General features: G+C 42.9%; 1 protein-coding gene across 1 annotated transcript in view; it reads right to left on the bottom strand.

Moving 5' to 3' along the window:
- Window positions 1-18878, bottom strand: part of LOC144529374 (gamma-aminobutyric acid type B receptor subunit 1-like) — an 86435-nt gene extending 67557 nt beyond the window's left edge. The window contains exon 1 of the mRNA XM_078268433.1: window positions 18723-18878. Coding sequence (XP_078124559.1) covers window positions 18723-18848 — 126 coding nt within the window. The 5' untranslated portion in view covers window positions 18849-18878. The remainder of the gene's footprint in view (window positions 1-18722) is intronic.
- Window positions 18879-20846: the final 1968 nt, after the last annotated feature.

Raw genomic sequence — 20846 nt, 5'->3', positions numbered from 1 at the left:
TCACTCAATCTTCAATTGCTTAAAACACTTTTTTCAAAACACTACACACAGTTCTCTACGTAAGACACAAAAATCTAACAGGAAGTGACTTGCTTTCCTTTTCTAAACACAACCAATCAAAATGCTACACTTATTTACCAGGGCACACACACACTCCTCACATGTGCAAACACATTATGTCATACCTGAACACTAACCAAGCACTGCTTTAGTATAGGCCTATACATAGGTCAATGGTCAGATTACCTGTTTTGAACAATGGATGCCAACAATAGACAGAGAGCAAGGGGAGGAGGAGGGACAGACAGGGGACGACAACGAGGAGGAGGAGGAGGAGGAGGGAAGAAGAGAAAGAAGGAGAGCCATCTCTGATGAGATCTGAGGCCTGTACTACAAAGCAAGATTTGGCGTTAACAAGGTAACTTCAGGTTCAACCCAGGGCTTTCTGTACCACGACGGTGGATCAGTTGTTACCGGGTTCAATCGCCGTGGTAACTTATGCTGAACACCTAACCTGGTCGGGAACAGGTTATGTTGTTGATTAGAGATCAACCGGTGTAAAAGTCCCGCCTACTGACCAATCAATACTTGATTGATAACGGCGTCACCGTTCTTAGAGGATCAGAGAGAGAGAGAGAGAGAGAGAGAGAGAGAGAGAGAGATGCGCTCATAAAAGTTAAAACATTTAGAGACCGACAACCCTGTTAACATTCCCTGACGGTTATGTTTATGAAATATATAGATTTTAATGGGAGGGAATTACATATCAGCTATTAGCTATTTTGAGCCGTGTGTTGCCAATGTGCACATCGGTTTGAATTATGTTTTGATATATTTTATTTGCTCTCACGATTGCTTCCATTGCCAGGGTTGCAACTGAAATAATAGGCTAAAGCAACGGCAGTTTATGGAAAGCACCAGTGTAATTCTGGTCAGATCTTGTGCCTGACTGAAGCGTTGTGATTTATGCATTTCCAGTGTCGGCTATTTTTTTGCCAGCTTTCCTTCCTGTTTTAGGAAGCAGCGACTGTATTGCGTTTTGCTTGATGTCGGAAGACATCACTGCACATGGGTAGACACTTGTAATGACATTTTGAGCATGTTTAGAGGCTAAAAACACTTGCCCTGTTTAAGCCTGTTGGGTGCTAACGCTAGCAGGGGGATAACTCTGTGTAGGCAGCACAGATTGTTTTCGTTTGTCGCTACTGACAGCACTCCAAATTTACAAACAACAGAGCTACATGTTGAATTCTCCTTTAAGTGATTAAAAACAGTGTGTATCGTAAAATACACTGTCCCTTATACACTTAAGTGCATATAGCCACACACAGAGCTGAGGCATCAACAGCAGCAGCCAGGGAGGCAAGCTGAGGCACGTTCCAAGGTCACCTCAACCTGCGTCCTGAGACAGCATGTTTCTGAGTAATGCTGGGGAAAACATTTACCCACCATTCAAGCCGCATGATTTATATCATATCATATCATATCCACACAACAGTGTTCCTTGCTTTCCATTTATAGCCTATAGTCAATCAAAAATCAAAAAGCTATTTAAATGATAGCGGTGAAGGTGTGGTGGCCGTCAATCGTTTACCGGTCATGTTTGGTCGACTGTTGCGAATTTGATTGTTTTTTGTCATTAACATTTGTCATTGTGTTATTTTATATTACTCCACACAGACCACTCTCAAAGCAAAGTAGAAAATAAGGGTACAAAAATTATACATACAGTTAAAAAATGTTTAAAGGAGACCTATTATATACGTTTTCAGGTTTATACTTGTTAAGTGCTTTAATGTTTAAAACCACTTTATTTTTCTCATACTGCCCATGGCTGCAGCACCTGTATTCATTGTCTGTATGAGACGCTCTGCTGTAGAGCTGTCTCTTTAAGCCCCCTCCAAAAAAGACCAGTCCGCTCTGATTGGTCAGCGTTTCCGTATCTCTGGAGTGTCCTCGAATCTCTGCATCTGTGCTCTGATGTCGCTGCCTCTGTTCAGTCTGACCAAGGGCTAGGTTTAGTTTTAACATTGGGGGGACACACATTATAACCCTGGGGGTCATTCCCCGGAAAAATTTGAGCATCAAAAACTTAATTTCCTGGATTCTAAGAAACAAATCTGTAAAATAACAGAAGAAGTTCTGGCAGCTCGTTACCCGGATTAAAAAACAGAAATTGTGTGTAGCTACAGTTAAAATAAAGAACATTTTCTTTTAGGCCTGTTAAGATTCTTTGCCAGAAAAGTCCATACGCTAAACAAATTAATGGAACGTTTACTTCCAGAAATATGGACACCTAAAACTCCTTCCACTGATGGCTTTTTTCCCCCAGTTGGAGACACAATCAACCAATCAGAGCTTTGTCGGCAGGTTTAAGAATGGTGGCATCATCTTCCTTCATAGCAAGCTAGATAGCTACAGTTATTTAAAAAAGTGAATAATGCTCAAAATCCTTAGAATAGCTTTTAATTCCATAATATCATTGCATTGGGAACACTGCACATTCAATTCCCAATCAAAACATGACCAAAATTGATCAAGTTTGTGTTATACCTTTACAGAAAGTGAAGAAAAAGGAATGTTATTCTGTTAAAAAAAATAGCAGTATTTGCATTTTTCTTTACAAACTCAAACATGTACTGTATAAACTGAAAAATGTCTCAAGGGTTTGCTTTACTTTGAAACACTGCACTAATATTTAGTTGCATAACCATTATTTCTGAGAACTGCTTCACATCTGTGTTGCATGGAGTCGACCAACTTCTAGCACCTGTGAACAGGTATTCCAGCCCAGGACGATTGAACTACATTCCACAATTCCTCTGCATTACTGAGTTTTGCCTCAGAAACAGCATTTTTGATATCACCCCACAAGTTTTCTATGGGATTGAGGTCTGGGGATTGGGCTGGCCACTCCATAACATCAATCTTGTTCATCTGGAACCAAGACTTTGCTCGCTTACTGGTGTGTTTTGGGTCATTGTCTTGTTGAAAGACTCAGTTCAAAGGCATTTCCTCTTCAGCATAAGGCAACATGACCTCTTCAAGTATTTTGATGTATTGAAACTGATCCATGATCCCTGGTATGTGACAAATAGGCCCACCACCACAGTATGAGAAACATCCCCATAACATGATGTTTGCACCACCATGCTTTACTGTCTTCACAGTGTACTGTGGCTTGAATTCAGTGCATGGGGGTCGTCGGACAAACTGTCTGCGGCCCCTAGACCCAAAAAGATCTGCTCTCATCAGTCCACATAATGTTGCCCCAATTCTCCTTTGGCCAGTCAATGTGTCCTTTGGCAAATTTCAACCTATTCAGTACAGCTTCTAGCTGATAGCTTTGCTTCACATAGCCTTCTTCTGATCGTAACAGTACTCACAGGTAACTTTAAGTCTTCTTTGATTTTCCTGGAGCTGATCATTGGTTGAGCCTTTGCCATTTTGGCTATTCTACGATCCATTCAAATGGTTGTTGACTGTTTTTTCCCACGTCGTTCATGCTTTGGATGCCATTTCAAGGCATTTGAAATCATTTTGGCTGAGCAGCCTATAACATCTGCACTTCTTTATATGTTTTCCCCTCTCCAATCAACTTTTTAATCAAAGTCCACTGTTCCTCAGAGCAATGTCTGGAACGACCCATTTTGATGAGTATTTCAGTGTGAAATGCACTCTAACCAGCATGCACAACATTTGCTTCCTTCCTTCCTTAAATATGGGCCACAATTGACACCTGTTTCTTCACAGAATCAATCACCTCACTAATTGAACACAACACTGCTATTATTTTGAACATGCCCCTTTCAATTACAGATTCAATTACACAGAATGAGCAGCATACATGTCATGACTGTTGAGTCTGTTGGTTTTCTATGACTCTACAACACTTACTAGTAAATTATTTGCCATGTAGAAATATCACTTCTACCAAAAAATTTGATTTATGAGGTTAGTGATGTTGGACTGCTATTATTTTGAACACAACTGTACATCCATCATGAGAAAATGGCTAGAAGTGAGGATGACACAGCTGTTCATGTTGCTGTAAGTCTGCAGTGGTGGGGGGCAGGCTGACGCCAGTATTCACTTTGGGCTAGCACAGGAATGTGTAAAGTCAGCCCCTAGTCATGTGGATGCACAGACAATGAGACAAAAACAGACCCAGAAAATGCAACATATTTGTCAGCGACATTAGTGCCCATTGCTTGTTTGGAGAAAGAAAATACTCCCACACAACAAGACATGGTTATTTTGGGCAGCTGTTTTAGGTGTATCACTTTTACACAGGGATTAATGTTGCTGCAGCAGTAGAGAAATGATTCCGTACAAGAAACAAAAAATAAAATAGTGCTGTAGTGGCAATAGCAATAGCCACCCTCTGGCTTCACCATTGCCCCTCTCCTGGTATATTTCTGTCTTAAATGGGGATACCAGCTGGGACTGCAGCTGAACAGAGGAGCCCAACCTACACACGCAGGCACGTGCACACACATCAGTATGCACAGAGAGGTAGCTAAACCCTAAGGTTAAATTGAAATATTTTTTAAATTTTTAACACAATCAATATCCTCTCCCTGTTTGCTTGGACTTGTTTAATTATTTGGCCAAAATGTAATTATCAAAAAAAGTGTTTCCATAAAGCAGTAATGTTTGGCTCCACCTGAGGATGTTTGGACTATAATTTGATTGGTACAGCTCCTGCTGTGAAAATACTGTGAAATATCAGCACTGATAATATGGCAATGTTATGCACAGGGGATTGCTTTGGTGCTACACCAGAATGAATGCAGTGGCCATGCAGCAAACTTTATTAACTCCTATAAATCAGGTGATGTTTGCTGCAATCATGTTATCTGCCAACAGGGCAACTTGTGGTTTTAGTAGTCTACTAGTCAAGTAGGTTGTGTAACACGTTATGTCTTGTATCGATGTTCGGGATATACAATATGAGGTTTATGTCAGCAGCGCACCACAGAAGTTAACAGTTAGGCTACATTTACACTGCTACGTTTTGGTTTTTAAGCGGAGTTTTGAGCCAAAAGCAATCTCCGTGTACACAAGTGTTTTTATCTCCAGTAGAAAAAACTAATCTCTATTTAAACTAACACGCCCAAACCTCATATCTCATCAACATTCTGGTATAATGGGCATAAACAGGAGACAGCATGTATACTCAGCCCGTTGCTGGTAGTTGCCATGGTAACGTAAATAGCTTAGTCTCACGCTTTGTCAACATTGAACGTATGTACGAATGTATGCGGAGAGTATGTGTATCTGGGATGAGAACTGAGAAAGCAAATCAGCAATGCTGTTGTGGTGACCGGCAATGTGTGCTGCTCTGAGGATGAACTGGTTTTGGGCTGAGATTAAGGTTAATCTGTGCAGGAACTACATGATGGCTGGTGAGCGAGAACGACCTTTGTTTAGGATATCTAAGACTGCTGTGTTATCAGAGTGTATGGCTTTCCTGGACCATTTGTGCCCCCAAAGTATGGCAGCTATGATTATGGAATATAGCTTGTGCAAAGCGGATGACGGGACCCGGAGTCCAGGGATTTGAACTCCGAGGGCCAAGCAGAAGCAAACCATCCCCCTCCGTAGTAGACGCCGAAACCTATGGAAGGAGCTGTGTCTGTACAAAGTTCAATGTCTTCTGGTTGCGTGACGACGTCATCATAGAAAAATGAGATGCCGTTCCAAGAAGACAGAAAATGTTTTCACAGGTGCATCTCCATTTTACAAGCATCGTCCAGGACTACTCTGTCATGGAGAGAGGGGACCGCTGCGACTTTAACCAGAAGGTTAGAAAGGAATGGTGTGGCCTGAGGGATTATGCGTATGGCATAATTGAGATGGCCGAGGAGGGCTAGTAGCTGGCGATTGGTGCATCTATCTGCCAAAAGATAGTTTGAGAGAATCAGCGTGATATGCTGAATCTTCTCTGATGGCAGGGATGCTTGAAGGAGATCGAAAACAAGGTGATGCTTAAGAACTCGATTGAAGTGCCAGGCCCACAGGTTTTCTCTTCAGAAATAGGGACACCAATTTCTACGAAAGCTTTTGTAAGGAGCCCAAAGAGGGGAGGGGGGGGGATGATCGTGGAGTGACTACAAGAAAATCATTGAGAAGATGGAGTATGTGAGGGAGTTTATGATTGTTTGTCAGGATCCAGCACAGCACTTCAGAGAGAGAGAGTCAAAGATCTTGGGACTGCTCTTGTGGCTGACGGTAAGGGACACGGAAAAATATTACGCTCCTTTCCAGCAAACTCTTTGAATGTGCTGGTGATGTCTGCTCAGTGGCCTGCCAAGCGGATGAGGGTGATGGCATGGTCAATAGTTGCGTATTGCATGGAGAAATCTGGACTGGGAATGACAATGTTTATGCTTGGGATGTGCGTGCTGTGAGGGGAGGACAGATCAATTATTAGCCTTTGGGGCTAAGGGGGCTTGTCAAAAGGGCCTATCGTGAAACCTTCCTTTATTTCTTTGGCTAGCAGGGTGTTGACGGTGTGAGGTTTTGAGAGCACAGACTGAAGGTTACAGCAAAAGTGGGAAGTGTTGTGTAGTATGTCTATGCCTAGGTGGAAACCATGTGTGAAGCCATTAATAAGGAAGTCGACAAACTACATCTGGATGATTTTGCAGAGCGGTGGCAAGGGCATTTACCTTTATTTGCGTGCCAAGGTGCTGTGCTAGTCATTCCCCAGGTTGATCATTCGGTGAAGTTGGGTTATGCGGGCATGTCTAGCATGAGCACCGCTGCAAAAGGAGCAGACGTGCAGGCAACAACTGGAAACTGGAGTGATTGAAGTTGTTGCACACCATCCAACCTCCATGGTAGAGTTTGTCTATTGCCTTAGGCAAGGGAAGATTAACAGATGGGCGAATGTTTGCCGGCCTGGGGGTAATGGGAGGTGGTGGTGCGGCAGATGATAGAAGGTTAAGTACTGAGGAGGTTCGTGAAGCAAGGGAACGTGGGCGAGGTGGTGGAGCGCTGACTGTGCATGCTGTGGCACGGTGGGAGGGGGCTCCACATAACTTGCAGGAGAGAGATGTATGAGCTGCAAAGATGCAGCAGTACAACTCGGAGTTCCCTGATTGAACTTCTGAATACGACCAGCTGCTGGTTTGCAAAATGTACGTGGTAGCTCTAGAATCCTGTCCCTCCGGAAACATAGGGACATATCTAGCACGATAGAGAGGTAATATCCTAGCTCAGACCTCCGGTGGGAAAGGCAAAACAGATTACGTCATGATAGAATGAGAAGGCAAATTCAGCTGAAGTCAAGTCCTTGGATCTATGAGGTGAGGGATGACGGAGCTGCACAGAACCGAGGTGAGTCTCGATTTCCCTTATTTGGCTAGTGTTGACGATTGATGGCTGAGCTGGGCTAAATCTACGTAATTACCAGAGACAATCTGCTGGCATAAAGCGGGGGAGACCAGAGAAGGGCGACAAAGTGATGAGGATGGCTGGGTGGGAGGTGCCGCTGTGGATAGAGTGTAGTTAGTGACATTCGGCGAAAACACATTTGAGTGTTGGGGAAGGGTGGGGATAGGGAGGGGAAGGGAAGAGCAATAGGCAATAGAACAGTTGGAATTGGAAGAGGAGGATTAGCCTGTAGCAAAGCTCCGTGGTTTTCAGTAGAACCTTGTGCTGCTGCGCTGGCTGTAAATGAAAAGGGGGGAGTAGAAGCCGCATGGCTGGAAGCGACTGAAGGAAGGGTAGAAGACGAGATGATGGGATTAAAGGATAGCCTGACAAGCCAGACCCACATCAAGATGTTGGGTCTGGGAACTCACCATTGGCAGGGCTCAATCCGAGGGGCAGGATAAAATTCCCTCTGCACGCAATAGGATAGCGCTACAACCAACCAGAGCAACAAAGAAGGTAGTGGAGCTAGTTGATAGATTAAACTTTTGTTGTATCCGGTCGGCAAAACTCTGAACACATCTTCCTTTTTTAAGAATGACTTCAGTGCTTAACTCCAAGTCTTCCAGAGTCGCGGCCAAAGCTGATTCCAAAGACCGCTGTTCGCCAGCAGCAGCAGCCATCTTCTTTGTTTTCAAGTAGCAGGGAATTCACCCGGAACCGTCATAACTCTGCTGTCATTATGTTAAGCCCGACCACGACTCATGATGATATACATGATATGATTGGCCCGGCTAAAGTTTGGCTTTTCCAGCTTGCAAGCCAACAGAGAGTTGCCAGACCCCCTGGCTGCAAATTACCTTTGCTGCAGATAGGATGCGTCTAGATTTCTAGGCTAATGAAAGGATGCATGTGCTTGGGAATTTTGTGCAGCCTCCTGACACAGGGATGAAAAGAAGGTAGAGATGAGAGTGAAATGAAAAGGTCAGACACAGAGGGGCAATGAAGGCCCCGTGACGTCACGCGTGACAGCGCTGTTTTGACCCAGGCGACGAACCTCGCCCCGCGTCGCAGGCTCGGTGATTGTTGCCGTTGGAGTGGCAATGGAGGTAGAAGAGAGGTGGAACAAAGTTAATTTGTTATTGTTGCGGTGAAAGGTAACGCCTTTCCCTTTGAGGACCCTTCCGAGGTGGGCAACGGTCCAGTCTCTGATGTCGAGCTCCGTCCGTAGACGAGGAGACGGCCGAAAGGGTGCAGCGCACCGTGGTGTACAACCGGAAATGGCATGATGACTGTACTGAGGAGAACGTCGGCGCTGGTGGCTTCCTCGGCTTGGTTGATGTCGAACCCTCGGCAATTGATTGAGTAAAAAATAAATTATGAAGAGAATTATTTAATCAAATAAGGTATTGTGGTGTTTCAATCTTAGCACTAGGTGGCGCTGTGCGGCAATTAATTCAGTTTAGAGTAAAAGAAGAGAATGTAGTAGAAGAGAGGAGAAGAAGAGTTGCGGTCCATATAGACACCTGTATGCTGGCACACTACCTGTTTACAATGGTTGGAATAAAGTAAAGTGAATAAGTCAAGACAGAGTCGTTATTGTTATGACACAACACCATTCCATCTAAATTTCCTTTTTAGGGCGAATTAGTGTCTGAGTGTCTATGTTTCTATCCATGTTTGAAACAGGTCAAAAAGTGTTTCACTTCCAATTTATTTTTTTTGAAACTTTCTTTTTATTTAATTTTTCAGTTCTTTTTAACAACAATAACAAATAAACAAACAAGCCAAAAAAAAAAAAGAACAAATAAAGAACAAATAGAGAATAAAAGTGAACAGACAGGTTGACAAGGTTGACACAGGCCAAACATTAGTGCAAAATGGAATAATCATTCACACAGACAATGAGCTACACTTAATATGAAGTCCACCTTTCCCAATACTTTGTATACTGTTCAGCCCGTAGTCTTAGGGTGAAGGTCAGTTTTTCCATGCATTGTATTTCGTTAACAATGGTGATCCAGTCAGTCCTTGATGGCAGATTTGTCTGCAGCCATTTCCGTGTAATGGCCTTCTTGCCTGCAGCCAAGAGCACTTTATAAAGGTAGTTGTCGTGGGCCATAAGTCCAACTGGGATTTTACCCAAATACAGTGTAATAAAAGAAAAATCAACTTTTAAACCAAAGATTGACAGAAGTTCTCCAGCAAGTTCTTGCCAATATGGTTGAATAAGGGGGCAGGACCAAAATATATGAAAGTGATCTGCCTTTGTCTGTCCACATTGTCTCCAGCATTTATCCTGTCCCTGGGAACCCTGCTGTTTAGATTTCAATTTAGGGGTCACAAAAAATCTTATTATGTTCTTCCAACAGAATTCTCGCCAGGCTCTAGAGTTGGTGGTCTTAGCTTGACCCGCCCAAACAGTTCTCCAGTCATCATCAGATATCTCCAGGTAAGACTCCCCCTCCCATTTCTGCTTAACCTGGAGAGTAGATAGGTTCTTAGAATTTTGTAGTCTTTTTTTTGTTTTCTGTAGGCCGTCCTTATCAGCTATAGTGCAGTAGGCTGAATACCATTGTATGCCCACTGCCTGAATCGCTTATACCCAATGGTATAAACTCTGAGTCATATGCCACCCATTTCAATATTTTGGCATGTTTCTCAAGATGGAGTTTTTTACATTTGTTAAACCACACCTTAAGGGCAACCCTGGTCCAGCAATTTATTTTGTCCAGGTGAGGGTCATGATGTTGGCAGTTACCTAATAAAGACTGTGCTGGTGTTTCAGATTGCGTTAGTTCCAAATCTTGAAAAGATTGGGGCGTCTGGCCTTCCTTAAGGGTGTGGTTAAAGCATCTGAGAAGAAATGGAGTCAACTCAGGCTTGAATGTTTTGTACCATTCACTAACAAATCCATCTGACCCTGGTGCTTTGTTAGTCTTTAGTCGAGAAACAGCGCCACCTAGTTCAGCAGTTGATATCTCAGCAGTGAGCACATTATTCTGATGTTCTCCTATTGAGGGAAGATCCAGAGATTTTAAGAACTCATTAATTACCAAGTCATCAGCTTTGTCAGGTTGAGTGTATAAGTCCTTATAGTAGGTTTCAAAGGCTTGCTGAATTTCTTGTAGTTTATGGCAGACTTTGTTGTTTTTTGGGTTTCTTATTTTGTAAACAGTTCTTTCTGCTTGTTGCTTACGTAGTCTCCAGGAAAGAAGCTTCATAGCCTTTGTGCCGGTTTCACAATATTTTTGTTTGGTAAACCTCATTCTTTTCTCATTTTCTTCGTCATAAATCAGATTTATTTCTTGTTTAATACATTTTAGTTGGGCCCATACTTGTGGGTCTCTTTGGGTCGAATGTTGAGTTTCTAGGTTCTTCAGTTTTGACTTTAGCGCCGCTAAGCGTTTATGTTGCTCCTTTTTCTTATGGGCTGCAAAGGCTATGAATTTACCCCTAAGTACCACCTTCCAAGCATCCTACAGGACATTTGGTGATACTGTTCCATTATCATTATTTATCAAGTATTCTTTTAACTCTTCTTTAATATATTCCTTACAAACTCTATCATTCAGTAAGCTAGTATTGAGCCTCCATAGAGTGGTCTTCCTTTTATTATCTAGATGCAGGAAGAGGTATACTCCTGAGTGGTCTGAGACATCTCTAACACCTATCTTGCATTCACTTATTCTATGTCTATCTGCAGCTGAGATAAAAAAGTAATCCAATCTGGAATATTCTGTGTGACAAGGGGAGTAGTAGGTAAATTGCTTTTCTGTGGGGTGTCGGTCCTTCCATATATCTATCATACCAAATTCCCGTAGCACTTTCCGCATGAATACTGAGTTTTGGTTTCTTCTCTTGTGTAGATTTGTCGAGTCAAGTTTGGGTTGCAATTGGATATTCAAGTCACCCCCACAGATTAAAGTTTGGGGGGGGTGACTCTTGGGTTAATAGGTCAAATATTTTTTTAATAAATGATCTGTCATGCCCTGGTGGCATATACGTATACATTTAACAGAGTGACTTCTTTGTGGTCAATCTTGCCTTTGACTAAGATATAACGACCTTCCTTATCTTTAATTTGAGCAGTTAATTGGAACTGCAACTTGTTTGTAAGTAAAATTGCCACTCCCCTCTTACTCTGTTAGTAAACCCCATCTTTTTTAATGTTTCATGTTCTGAGTTAGAGAGATGTGTCTCTTGCCAAAAAGCCACTTTAATATGTTCCCTTTTAATTTTAGCAATAACTTTGCTCCTTTTCACTGGATTATGTAGCCCATTTACGTTTAGTGTTATTATCTTGTATTCCTGATATTCCATTTGCTTTGTTTCTTTGTGTCAATAATGACCTGCTGTAACCTGTAACACCTTACCCTTGAACTTGGGTACAAGCAACTATTGAAAGATGAACAATACAGAACACAGCGAGAATACAACAAATTGACTTCCACAATTAGAGAACTTACATGCTTTCCAAAACTGAAGTGAAAGTCTGATTTAACAAAAGGGCCCCTCTTTGAGTTAGAAAAGTTACTTCAATTGACTTTGAACTCTACCATGGCAGTCTTTCCACCAGTCCACTCACCCCTCTGTAAACAAACCTGCTTATCTCAAGCTAAAAGTCAGTCTTTAAATCAAAGTAAAGAAGGAGGAGGGGGAGGATAACAGTTGTTACAAGTAATTTGCTAATTATCAATTCACCTGACAGGGCTGAAGGAGATCAGGCACATTCAGACCCTGGCGTTGGGGTCAGGTCTCCTGGGGGGTTGTGGTGGAAAGCGCACAGTTTCTCTCGTATCTGCTCCGGGTGGGATGCGTTGGCGACGCTTGTCCCCGACCCTCTCCCACGCTGTGATGCGAGGTCCTGGAGCTGGACCGGGCTCATTTTTGGTCGATGGGGAACCCCCTTTTCCCGCAGGTCGTCCGCGGCTTCTCTTGTGTTGTTGTAAGTCCTGGGTCCACCGTCCAAAAACACCTTGAGCTTGGCAGGTGGAGGGGGGGTCTGGAACCGCACACCCTTCTCCTTAAGCATTTTCCTAATTCCTGCATACTCTCTTATTTTCTTAACTATCTCCGTCGGGTAGTCGTGGTCAAAATATACTCTTGTGTCTTTGTAAAAGACCTCTTTCTTCTTTCAAGCAGACGACAGGATCAGTTCTTTAGTTTTATACTCCTGAAAGTTGATTATTATGGAGCGTGGCGGAGCTTCCCGTGGTGGTCGCGGAGCCAGAGCTCTGTGGCAGCGTTGTATTTTCAGATTGAGCTCGCCGGAGGTGGCCAGCTCTGACTTCAGTAATTTGACCACAAAGCCAATCATGTTATTTTCTTCCTCACCTTCAGAAATTCCGTAAATGCGGATATTATTTCACCGTGACCGAGCCTCCAAATCTATCATTTTTGTTTGCATGGATTCCTGTTTCTGCTGCATTTGTCGGAGCAAATCCTCCAGGTCGAGGTTACGCTGCTCCAGCTCGCCACACGCTGTTCGGCCTCTTCAACTTGCATTGTTGTGTTTTTCAAGTCCCCCCTGATATCTCCCAGGGCCTGATTAATTTTGTCTCAAAGTTCAATCAGCTCCTTCTTCACGTCCTCTCTCAACGTAGACCGGAATGAATGCAGCTCACTCTTTAAGTCGGACCATATCGCCTTAATCTCTGCGTGAATACTAGCTAGCAGGCTACTTTCAGCTGGATCACGTTCGGCCGGGCTAGGTGAGCTAGCATTAATGTCGTCGTCGCTCTCCGCGGCCAATTTATCATATTTTCCAGATCTTGTTGTCATCTTACTTTTAGCTTTGCTGGTTTTGTCCCCTTCCATAATATAACAATTATATTACAGCGTTAAAGCACAAGAGTGTTCAGTCAGCCTGCCATCTTGTCTACGTGCCAACCGGAAGTCCTTCACTTCCAATTTAAAATGACATAATTTCATGCTGCAGTGTTTGCCAACATTAATAGCTGACAGGATTTAAACCAAGCTGTTTCCTAGCAACCAGTACTTAAAACGGTCTACATCATGTCTGTGAGGGTAAAATCCAGGAGGCTGCTGAGGCATGAGCCTCACCTAATGACACTGAGTCAACAGGCTCAGTAACAAGCAGCTTGGACAAAGCTGCCCACTTCAGTCCTGAATCAAAGAGATTGGTTTGTAAAGCAATCTGGAGCTGCATTCTTTGCAGCTGACTCATGGATTATATTAACCCTGGCATTCCGGGGAAATCTCCATCACATTCAAATGAGATACTGTATATGCAATATATGTCCCCCCCTCCCTTCATCATATCCTCATTCTCATCCCACTGAACCTTTGAGACCTGCCTTCAACTTTCAGCGCTGCGTGGCAACAGACATTTAATCATCTTTTCGTCAGATCTCCGGAGAAAGCTTGAGAAACGTTCTGTGCTGTTTACTAACTGATGACGCAGTTTTCTTCTGTTATTTTGGCCTCTTGGGCATTGCAGCGTGCAGCGCTGGACTGTGATCAGCGGGAGATCCATCAGAGCATGTTCAATGTGATGTGCAGCTGGCCTGGCACCGCGCTGAAGTGGTTTAGAGGTCTGTGATCAATGAGTGCTCTGGCCAGCACTTCTTACATTTGGCTAGCTGCGCTCAATATGCCTTTCTCACAAAGACAAGCTGAAATCATCCAGCCATCTGCTCCTGTTTGTGCAATGATACTAGGTGCATGATCATGCCTTTTTCTTGGTGCCAAATCTGTGTTTGTTTGAACTGCAGTAGTCTTGGTAACTGTTGTCATGCCGACTCCAGGCTATTGAAGTGGGGATCCAATGCAGAGCAGCTCGAACCAATCAGAGTGATGCTTTTAAAAACACCAGCCTCAGTGCATTTAACTCTCTCTCTCTCTCACTCTATATATATATATATATATATATATATATATATATATATATATGTCTATATGTGTATATATATATATATATATATATATATATATATATATACAGTGTTTCCTCTATGGTGATATTACGGTGGTGGCCCGCCACGGTAACATTTCTGCCGCCACGGTATCAGAAATAGGGTAAACGCACAACAGGGTTTCCGCTATGTACACTGCGCACTGCCGCTCCTTCAGCTGTTTATGAATTATTTCATGACTCTGCAGAGCCGTGTGCTCTATTGAACTCAAGCAAACTGTCATCCGCTCTCTCTCCCCTTTTAGGGTGAGCAACTGGAACAGTGACAGGATGTCATCACTCGTGAAGTCATGGCACAAATAAACAACAGGGCGAGTACACTTATCTCTTAGGCAAAGTGACAAACAGCGACGAAAGCTGCGACATAAAATCCGCACACACGCGGGTCCCGTGAAATATGACAGCTACAGTTTATTGGAAAATAGCATTGTGGACACTGAATTTGATGAATTTACTGTTTATCAGACCCCAGATAAGACAAGAAGCTAACGTTAGTGAACGCTGCGGTCCCGCTACCTTTGACTCCCTGCTGCAGGAGACGCTGTATTCCTCTGACACGCTGTATTAATGTTACTGTTTTAAAACCGTTTTCCAGGTTAGTGGGGGTGCATACCGCACAAAACCAACATGAAAAACGTAGCTAGTAATGTTCACTCAGCGTTTTGTTTTGTTGTTAAACTGTGTGTAAAATGAGCGGTGACGTTAAATCACCAGTTTCAGGTAACGGCACCCTACGGTACCGTCTATTTGCCGTCTGATGGTTTCAAGGTAACGGTCCGGAAATTACTTCAAAATAGAAAATCTAAAACCACATTTTACCAATAAAAAATTTATGATATAAACTCTGCTCACACTGCACACAGTGATACTGAAGATGAAAGTTTCAATATTTCTCCATCTCACAGCTGTTTAGAGAGAGAAACCCTGGCTTCCAAGCTTAAACAGACACAAAAGAATATGAAAATTGTGTTCTGTGAGGAGTTCAAAGCTATTAATTAAGTAACATGTATTTGACAAATTGCAGGCAAAAAGTGATGACGAGTTGTTGGAAAAAAAGCATCCTTTTGTCCCCGATATGCATTACTGTTTCTTATCATATAATTTGGTGCTCATAGGAGAAGTACAACACATAATTAACCCTAACCCTGAATCATATCAAACACTGCATGACATTATTTGACTTGGAAATATTTCAATCAGTACTGCAGTACTGCTTCAAAGGCAGCTCATATTAGGATGTTTGCCAGTTAGTTAGTTAGTTAGTTAGTTAGTTAGATTCAGCTTGCGACAGCTGCTCCTGTTAGTCGATGAATTTTGTTTGTCAGTCAGTGCGTTGTCATGACTCATGTCTCATGTTGCTTTGAAAGCTCATGTTAGCCAATAACTGATTGGCTTCCATAGAGCCCATATCTCTGATTAGTTCAGGGACCAATATAGGCCCAACAAGTCCTCCAACACCATATGACATACGACCTTCTAATCGACCCACAGGAGTGTTTTCCGTCCTCATATCTAAACCAGAGAAGGTAACGTTAACGGTTTTAAACACATTAACGTTGTGAAACGGTGGCAGTTTGGTTAGGTTAGACACCAAAACTACTTTTTAGTTTTCTAGTTTAGAAAAAGATGTTGGTTTGGGTTAAAATCAGACGTTACTTCACTTCACCGGTTACGCACTATATACTATATACTCCATTGCAGTATATAGCAGGACTTTGTGCCATGTAACAACGCATAATGTAATAACAAAAGTGCAACCCCCGCATTTTGTAAGTACCGCCACATTATGTCATAATTATTACATTATTACATATAGGGTTTTTATTACAAAATGCGGCAGATTATCACATTATGCATTGTTATTATATAATGCATTGTTACATACCATGAAAAATCACCAATTAAGGCTTCTAAACCAAATACTAGGAAGGAATGTGATCTGAAATTGTGGAGAAATAACATCATCGCCAGCCAAGATTACAGGTTTCCTGGCGTTAGCATGTAGCTACATGTGGCAGGGTATGTAATACCTGCCTGGACCATATATGGAAAACTGTCTCGGTATGACATCATATGGCGCCAAGAGTAGAAAAAACGGTTGAAACTGGAGTGTTCAGAACAGTGTGAAATCTGAGGCTTTATCTCACAGGGATTTCTTTTAAATATGTTTACCTCATTATTTAAAGCTTTGGTCAAATTTAACATGAACATGTTGATACATGTTCATGTTAAATTTGACCAAAGCTATAATGGTGTATAGATATGACTAGGATTGGGTACCAAAACCCGGTTCCACTATGGATCCGGTTCATACGCTAATGGTAGTATTCGGACCGGATTAGAACGCAAATTTCGGTTCCTCATTTCGGTTCCGACTGAAATATTTTCCCTCTGTCGCTCCGGACAGCGGCAGACTCTTTTTTTCTTTCTCCCTTTTCTGCCGAGTGGTGCACGTGCCCGCTCGCGGTGTGAAGCGCTATTCTCTGACATGCACTCTACTATCACAGCTGATAGACGGCTTTTTGTACACGCTCCAAAACTGACGTAAAAATATCATACTTTCTCTGTAGTCTACCGTTGGCTAGCTATCGTAAATGAAGGCTGCTTTTAAAATGCCATATTTTCCCTCTGGGCTCACCAAAACGGAAGTAAAGGCATATTAACCATTCACTGCACGTGATCGCTAGTAAACATATTACACTTGCTCTGCTAGTCTATCGTTCAGGACAAGACCCTGGAGCCTGGTGGTGGGGGAGTGTGCCCTTTCAAACTCCTACCTGTGTGTACAGGCCTCTTGGACACCATCTGAGAGAGGGTTCTCCTGTGCAGGACATGCCATATGTCAGGAGAGGTGTAGTATCTTGCCAGAGAAGGCAAATATGGTAATTTTTCAGCAAAAGAACTGCTAAAGTTTGAAGCTGGTTGGCATACCAACTCAACAACATGTATTTTGTTGTTACTTGTTAATAGTGTAACTGTTATTTGTTAAATTATTGTAGTTATGTGTAAGGTGAGGTAGGTTTACTTATTATATATTTAAGTACTTTAAAACATTAATACATTGTTAAATTTAAATCATTTTCAATTTAAAAAAAACGCCATAAAAGAGCCTCTCTTTGATGTTATTTTTCAGTTTCGGTTTAGGAATCGGTTAGGAATTGGAATCGTTTTAAAAGTACCGGTTTGGCATTGGAATCGTAATAATTCAAACGGTACTCAACCCTAGATATGACAAAAATAAAAAATATAGAAAAGCAAGTTGGGGCTCCTTTAACATTTGTTCACTCTTTGCTCATCCATCGTCCTGACCTACACATCTTTATGTCTCTACTCTTCTATTTGACTTTCTGTTTCTAATTGTGTTTTCTCGACCACATTGTCTCCTGGTATATGTTCCTGCACAGATCACATTTTAAATTATTATGATATGTTGCTTTTATAACGTTTTGAGTTCAGGGTGAGTGCAAGACAACAGAAACAGACGAGCAGGAAAGTTTCTAGGGTGAGCAGACAGGAAGCCATTAGCAGAGAGTGTGTGTGCAAGCTGTACACAGTAGCTGCTGTTCTTAAACAAACACATACACACACACACACACACACACACACACACACACACACACACACGCACACACACTACTATACAGTAGGAAGCACATCTCTCTGGGGCTGCGACCTATTTTATGACCTGAATGCTGCATTTTAAAACATACAACACACAGAGGATTGCCAATTATCCCAATGATGGCCTAACATGATGTGGAAAAGGTAATCACAGTGTTGAGATATAAATATGACCGCCACAGTGAAACAGTCTGCTGTGTGGACTCCAAACTTTCGCTTCACAAATGACAACCTCACAAATAATGCCACTTTTGCACACGTCGTAAGGTTAACTTTTTCTGTTCCTTTTGTTGTAACTAATTGTTTTATCAAGTGTTAATAAATCACTATTTTCCTATAGAAGATATTTTAGATGATTTAGAAAAACGTGTATCATTTACTTCTAGTAATTATGTATTATTGTTTGAAATGTTAATAAATGCTTGTGGCTCCCACACTTTTTAAATAGCCTTCAGGTCTGTAGTTATAGATGATTGTAAGCTATTAGTGAAGGGTTTAAATCATCAAGTCAAACAATGACTCTTTATTCAGTCCATACAGACATGCATTTAATGGGTTAGAAAACACTTCAATGGTGCTAATAATTGCATGAATGTTGTATATCATCTTCTTTTGTGTTGTTCATTTGAATTCCTGCTACAGCATGTCCAGTCTCATGTCACCAATCCAACCAACTACTCTGATTCTGATCAACATACAGTTCAATGTAGTTAAGATGGAAAGAACCGAGTGTATACAGTGAGGAAAATAGACTGTGTAGTACCATAGTCTGTTAGTTACTCACCATACTGTCATAGTGTATCAGCTCCAGCTGGTACTCCGGCAATATGTCGACCCTCTTATTGACCAGGTCCAGAGCCATCTGTGCGGCGGGGAGGCAGGCTTGTCCGCCAGGCCAGCCTCCACTCATGGGGAACAGGGCTCCGATGTAGAGCTTTTTCTTGCCTAGAGTCGGGCGGGAGCAGGAGAGGAGGACAGTGAGGGTCATGGTCAGAGAGCAGAGCCGAGCCATCGCTGCTGGATGCTGAAGGCTCAGGCAGCTTATTTCTCCAGTACTGTTCAACTGTGAGTCTGCAGGCTTTACTGTGCGTGGGTCAGGACCAATGGATTCCCATGAGCAGCACAGGTGGGTTTTCCTGAGAGATGGGACCCCCGTTAGAATACTAATTTACATGAGGGGCACAATTTTAATTTGATTTTTGTTGTTGCAAAAATAGCATCTAACAGCCGACAGACAAATGCAATTATTATAAAACAATATTATCCATCTTCTGTGAACTCCTCAGCATTGTGGGAACAATTATTATCTACTCTAGCATGGCATACCCAAACAGTCCTCGTGCAACTATTGAAGTGGCTGGAGTTGCTGTTTTCTAACTGAACCTGACTATGAAGCCGAGGTTGGTGATGAAGTCTAAGTTAAGGAAGGCGTTAAGCTCGCGGCGCTTTCCGCGGTGCTGAAACTCAACTAGCGTAGGCTCCGTGGTGTTCAGCCTGAGCCTGTTCCGCAGAGATAAGATATGGCTGTGACCCTGCGTCCTCCTTCTGAACAAAGCTACACTGAGCGTGTGAGGAAACACACAAAGAGAACGGATCCTCTCGTCTTGTACCTGCCCGTCCTCATCTATCCGCCTACATACTCACGGCTCTCCTGTCCAACATTACTGCTGTATGGGAAAGCCACAAACACACGATAAATGTCTGTTTTCAATAATCCAATGGGGTGTAATGGGAGAGCGCTCGATTTGGAAGCAAGGTCGAGCTCAAGATGAAAAGTGGTCGCAGCGTTGCTGGAACCCTCCGGAGGAGAGGAGAGAGACGACGGGAGGGAGATGTGTTCAGCTCGCAGGAGTTACTGAGGCTGACTGCAGCAGCAGGCGGGAGAGAGAGAGGGGGGGAGGGAGAGAGCGAGAGAGAGCGAAGGGAGAGAGAGAGAGAGAGAGAGAGAGAGAGACAGAGACAGAGAGAGAGAGAGAGAGAGGAGGAGGGATGTTCGTTTCACAAACCACTTTGAATTTGCAATCTCTTAACACAGCCCCGCTCATTTATCTCTCCTCCTCCCGCTCCCCGCCCTCTCTCCCTCTCTCTCCCTCTCTTTCCCCTTCTCTCCTCCACCAATGTTAATTCGCCGCCAAAGCCGAGTTTCGACACAAGGTTCTGGGCTCTTTTTAGTGATCTCTCCCTCGCTGACCCAGGGAAAACCCTGATAACACAATACAGTATACAAGTTATACACATACTACAAGTTATAAAAGCAGGCCCGGATTGGCTAATCGGGAGCACCGGGAAAATTCCGGTGGGCCGGTCTGTTTTTTTGGCCGCGAGGGCCGTTGTTGTCATGGCACTGGGTTGAAATATGGATGCTGTCCCTAGGCTGCCTGCACTCACAGCAGCCCCACTTTTTTATTTATTATTTTACCGCAGTCCCACTCTTTTTATTTATTATTTTACCGCAGTCCCACTCTTTTTTATTTAATATTTTCTCGCAGAGTGCAGCCTGCAGGTTAATGATGACGTGTTATCTTTTGACTCCCTGGCCCCGCCCCCGACACGGCACCTTGCAAGTTGCTCAAAATAAAAAAAGTCAGATAAAAATGGATAACAGGAAGCGCAAAGGCGGCGCTGAAAAGGCCAGAATAAAAAAGAAGAAAACTTTGGAAACTGACGCGGCCAAATGTTCTAAGCTGAGCACATTTTCCCTCAAAAAAACAAATGAAGACGACAAGGCCGTTAAGAAAGCTATATAACGTTAAGGTAGTTAGGAGCAGTGCAAGATGCTAGCGACCGTGCAAAACAACGTTGTCTGCAAACCACCGTTCATGTATCAAACTTTTTTCTTGTAGCTCTTCAGCAGCAGCCGCCTCTAGTCCGGTTTGCTGCTAACAGTGAAGAGCAAGGCCCAGTAACG

The sequence above is a fragment of the Sander vitreus genome, chromosome 14 (genome assembly GCF_031162955.1).
Source record: "Sander vitreus isolate 19-12246 chromosome 14, sanVit1, whole genome shotgun sequence".
Classification (NCBI taxonomy): Eukaryota; Metazoa; Chordata; class Actinopteri; order Perciformes; family Percidae; genus Sander; species Sander vitreus.
This window is presented reverse-complemented; position numbering and strand designations above follow the sequence as displayed.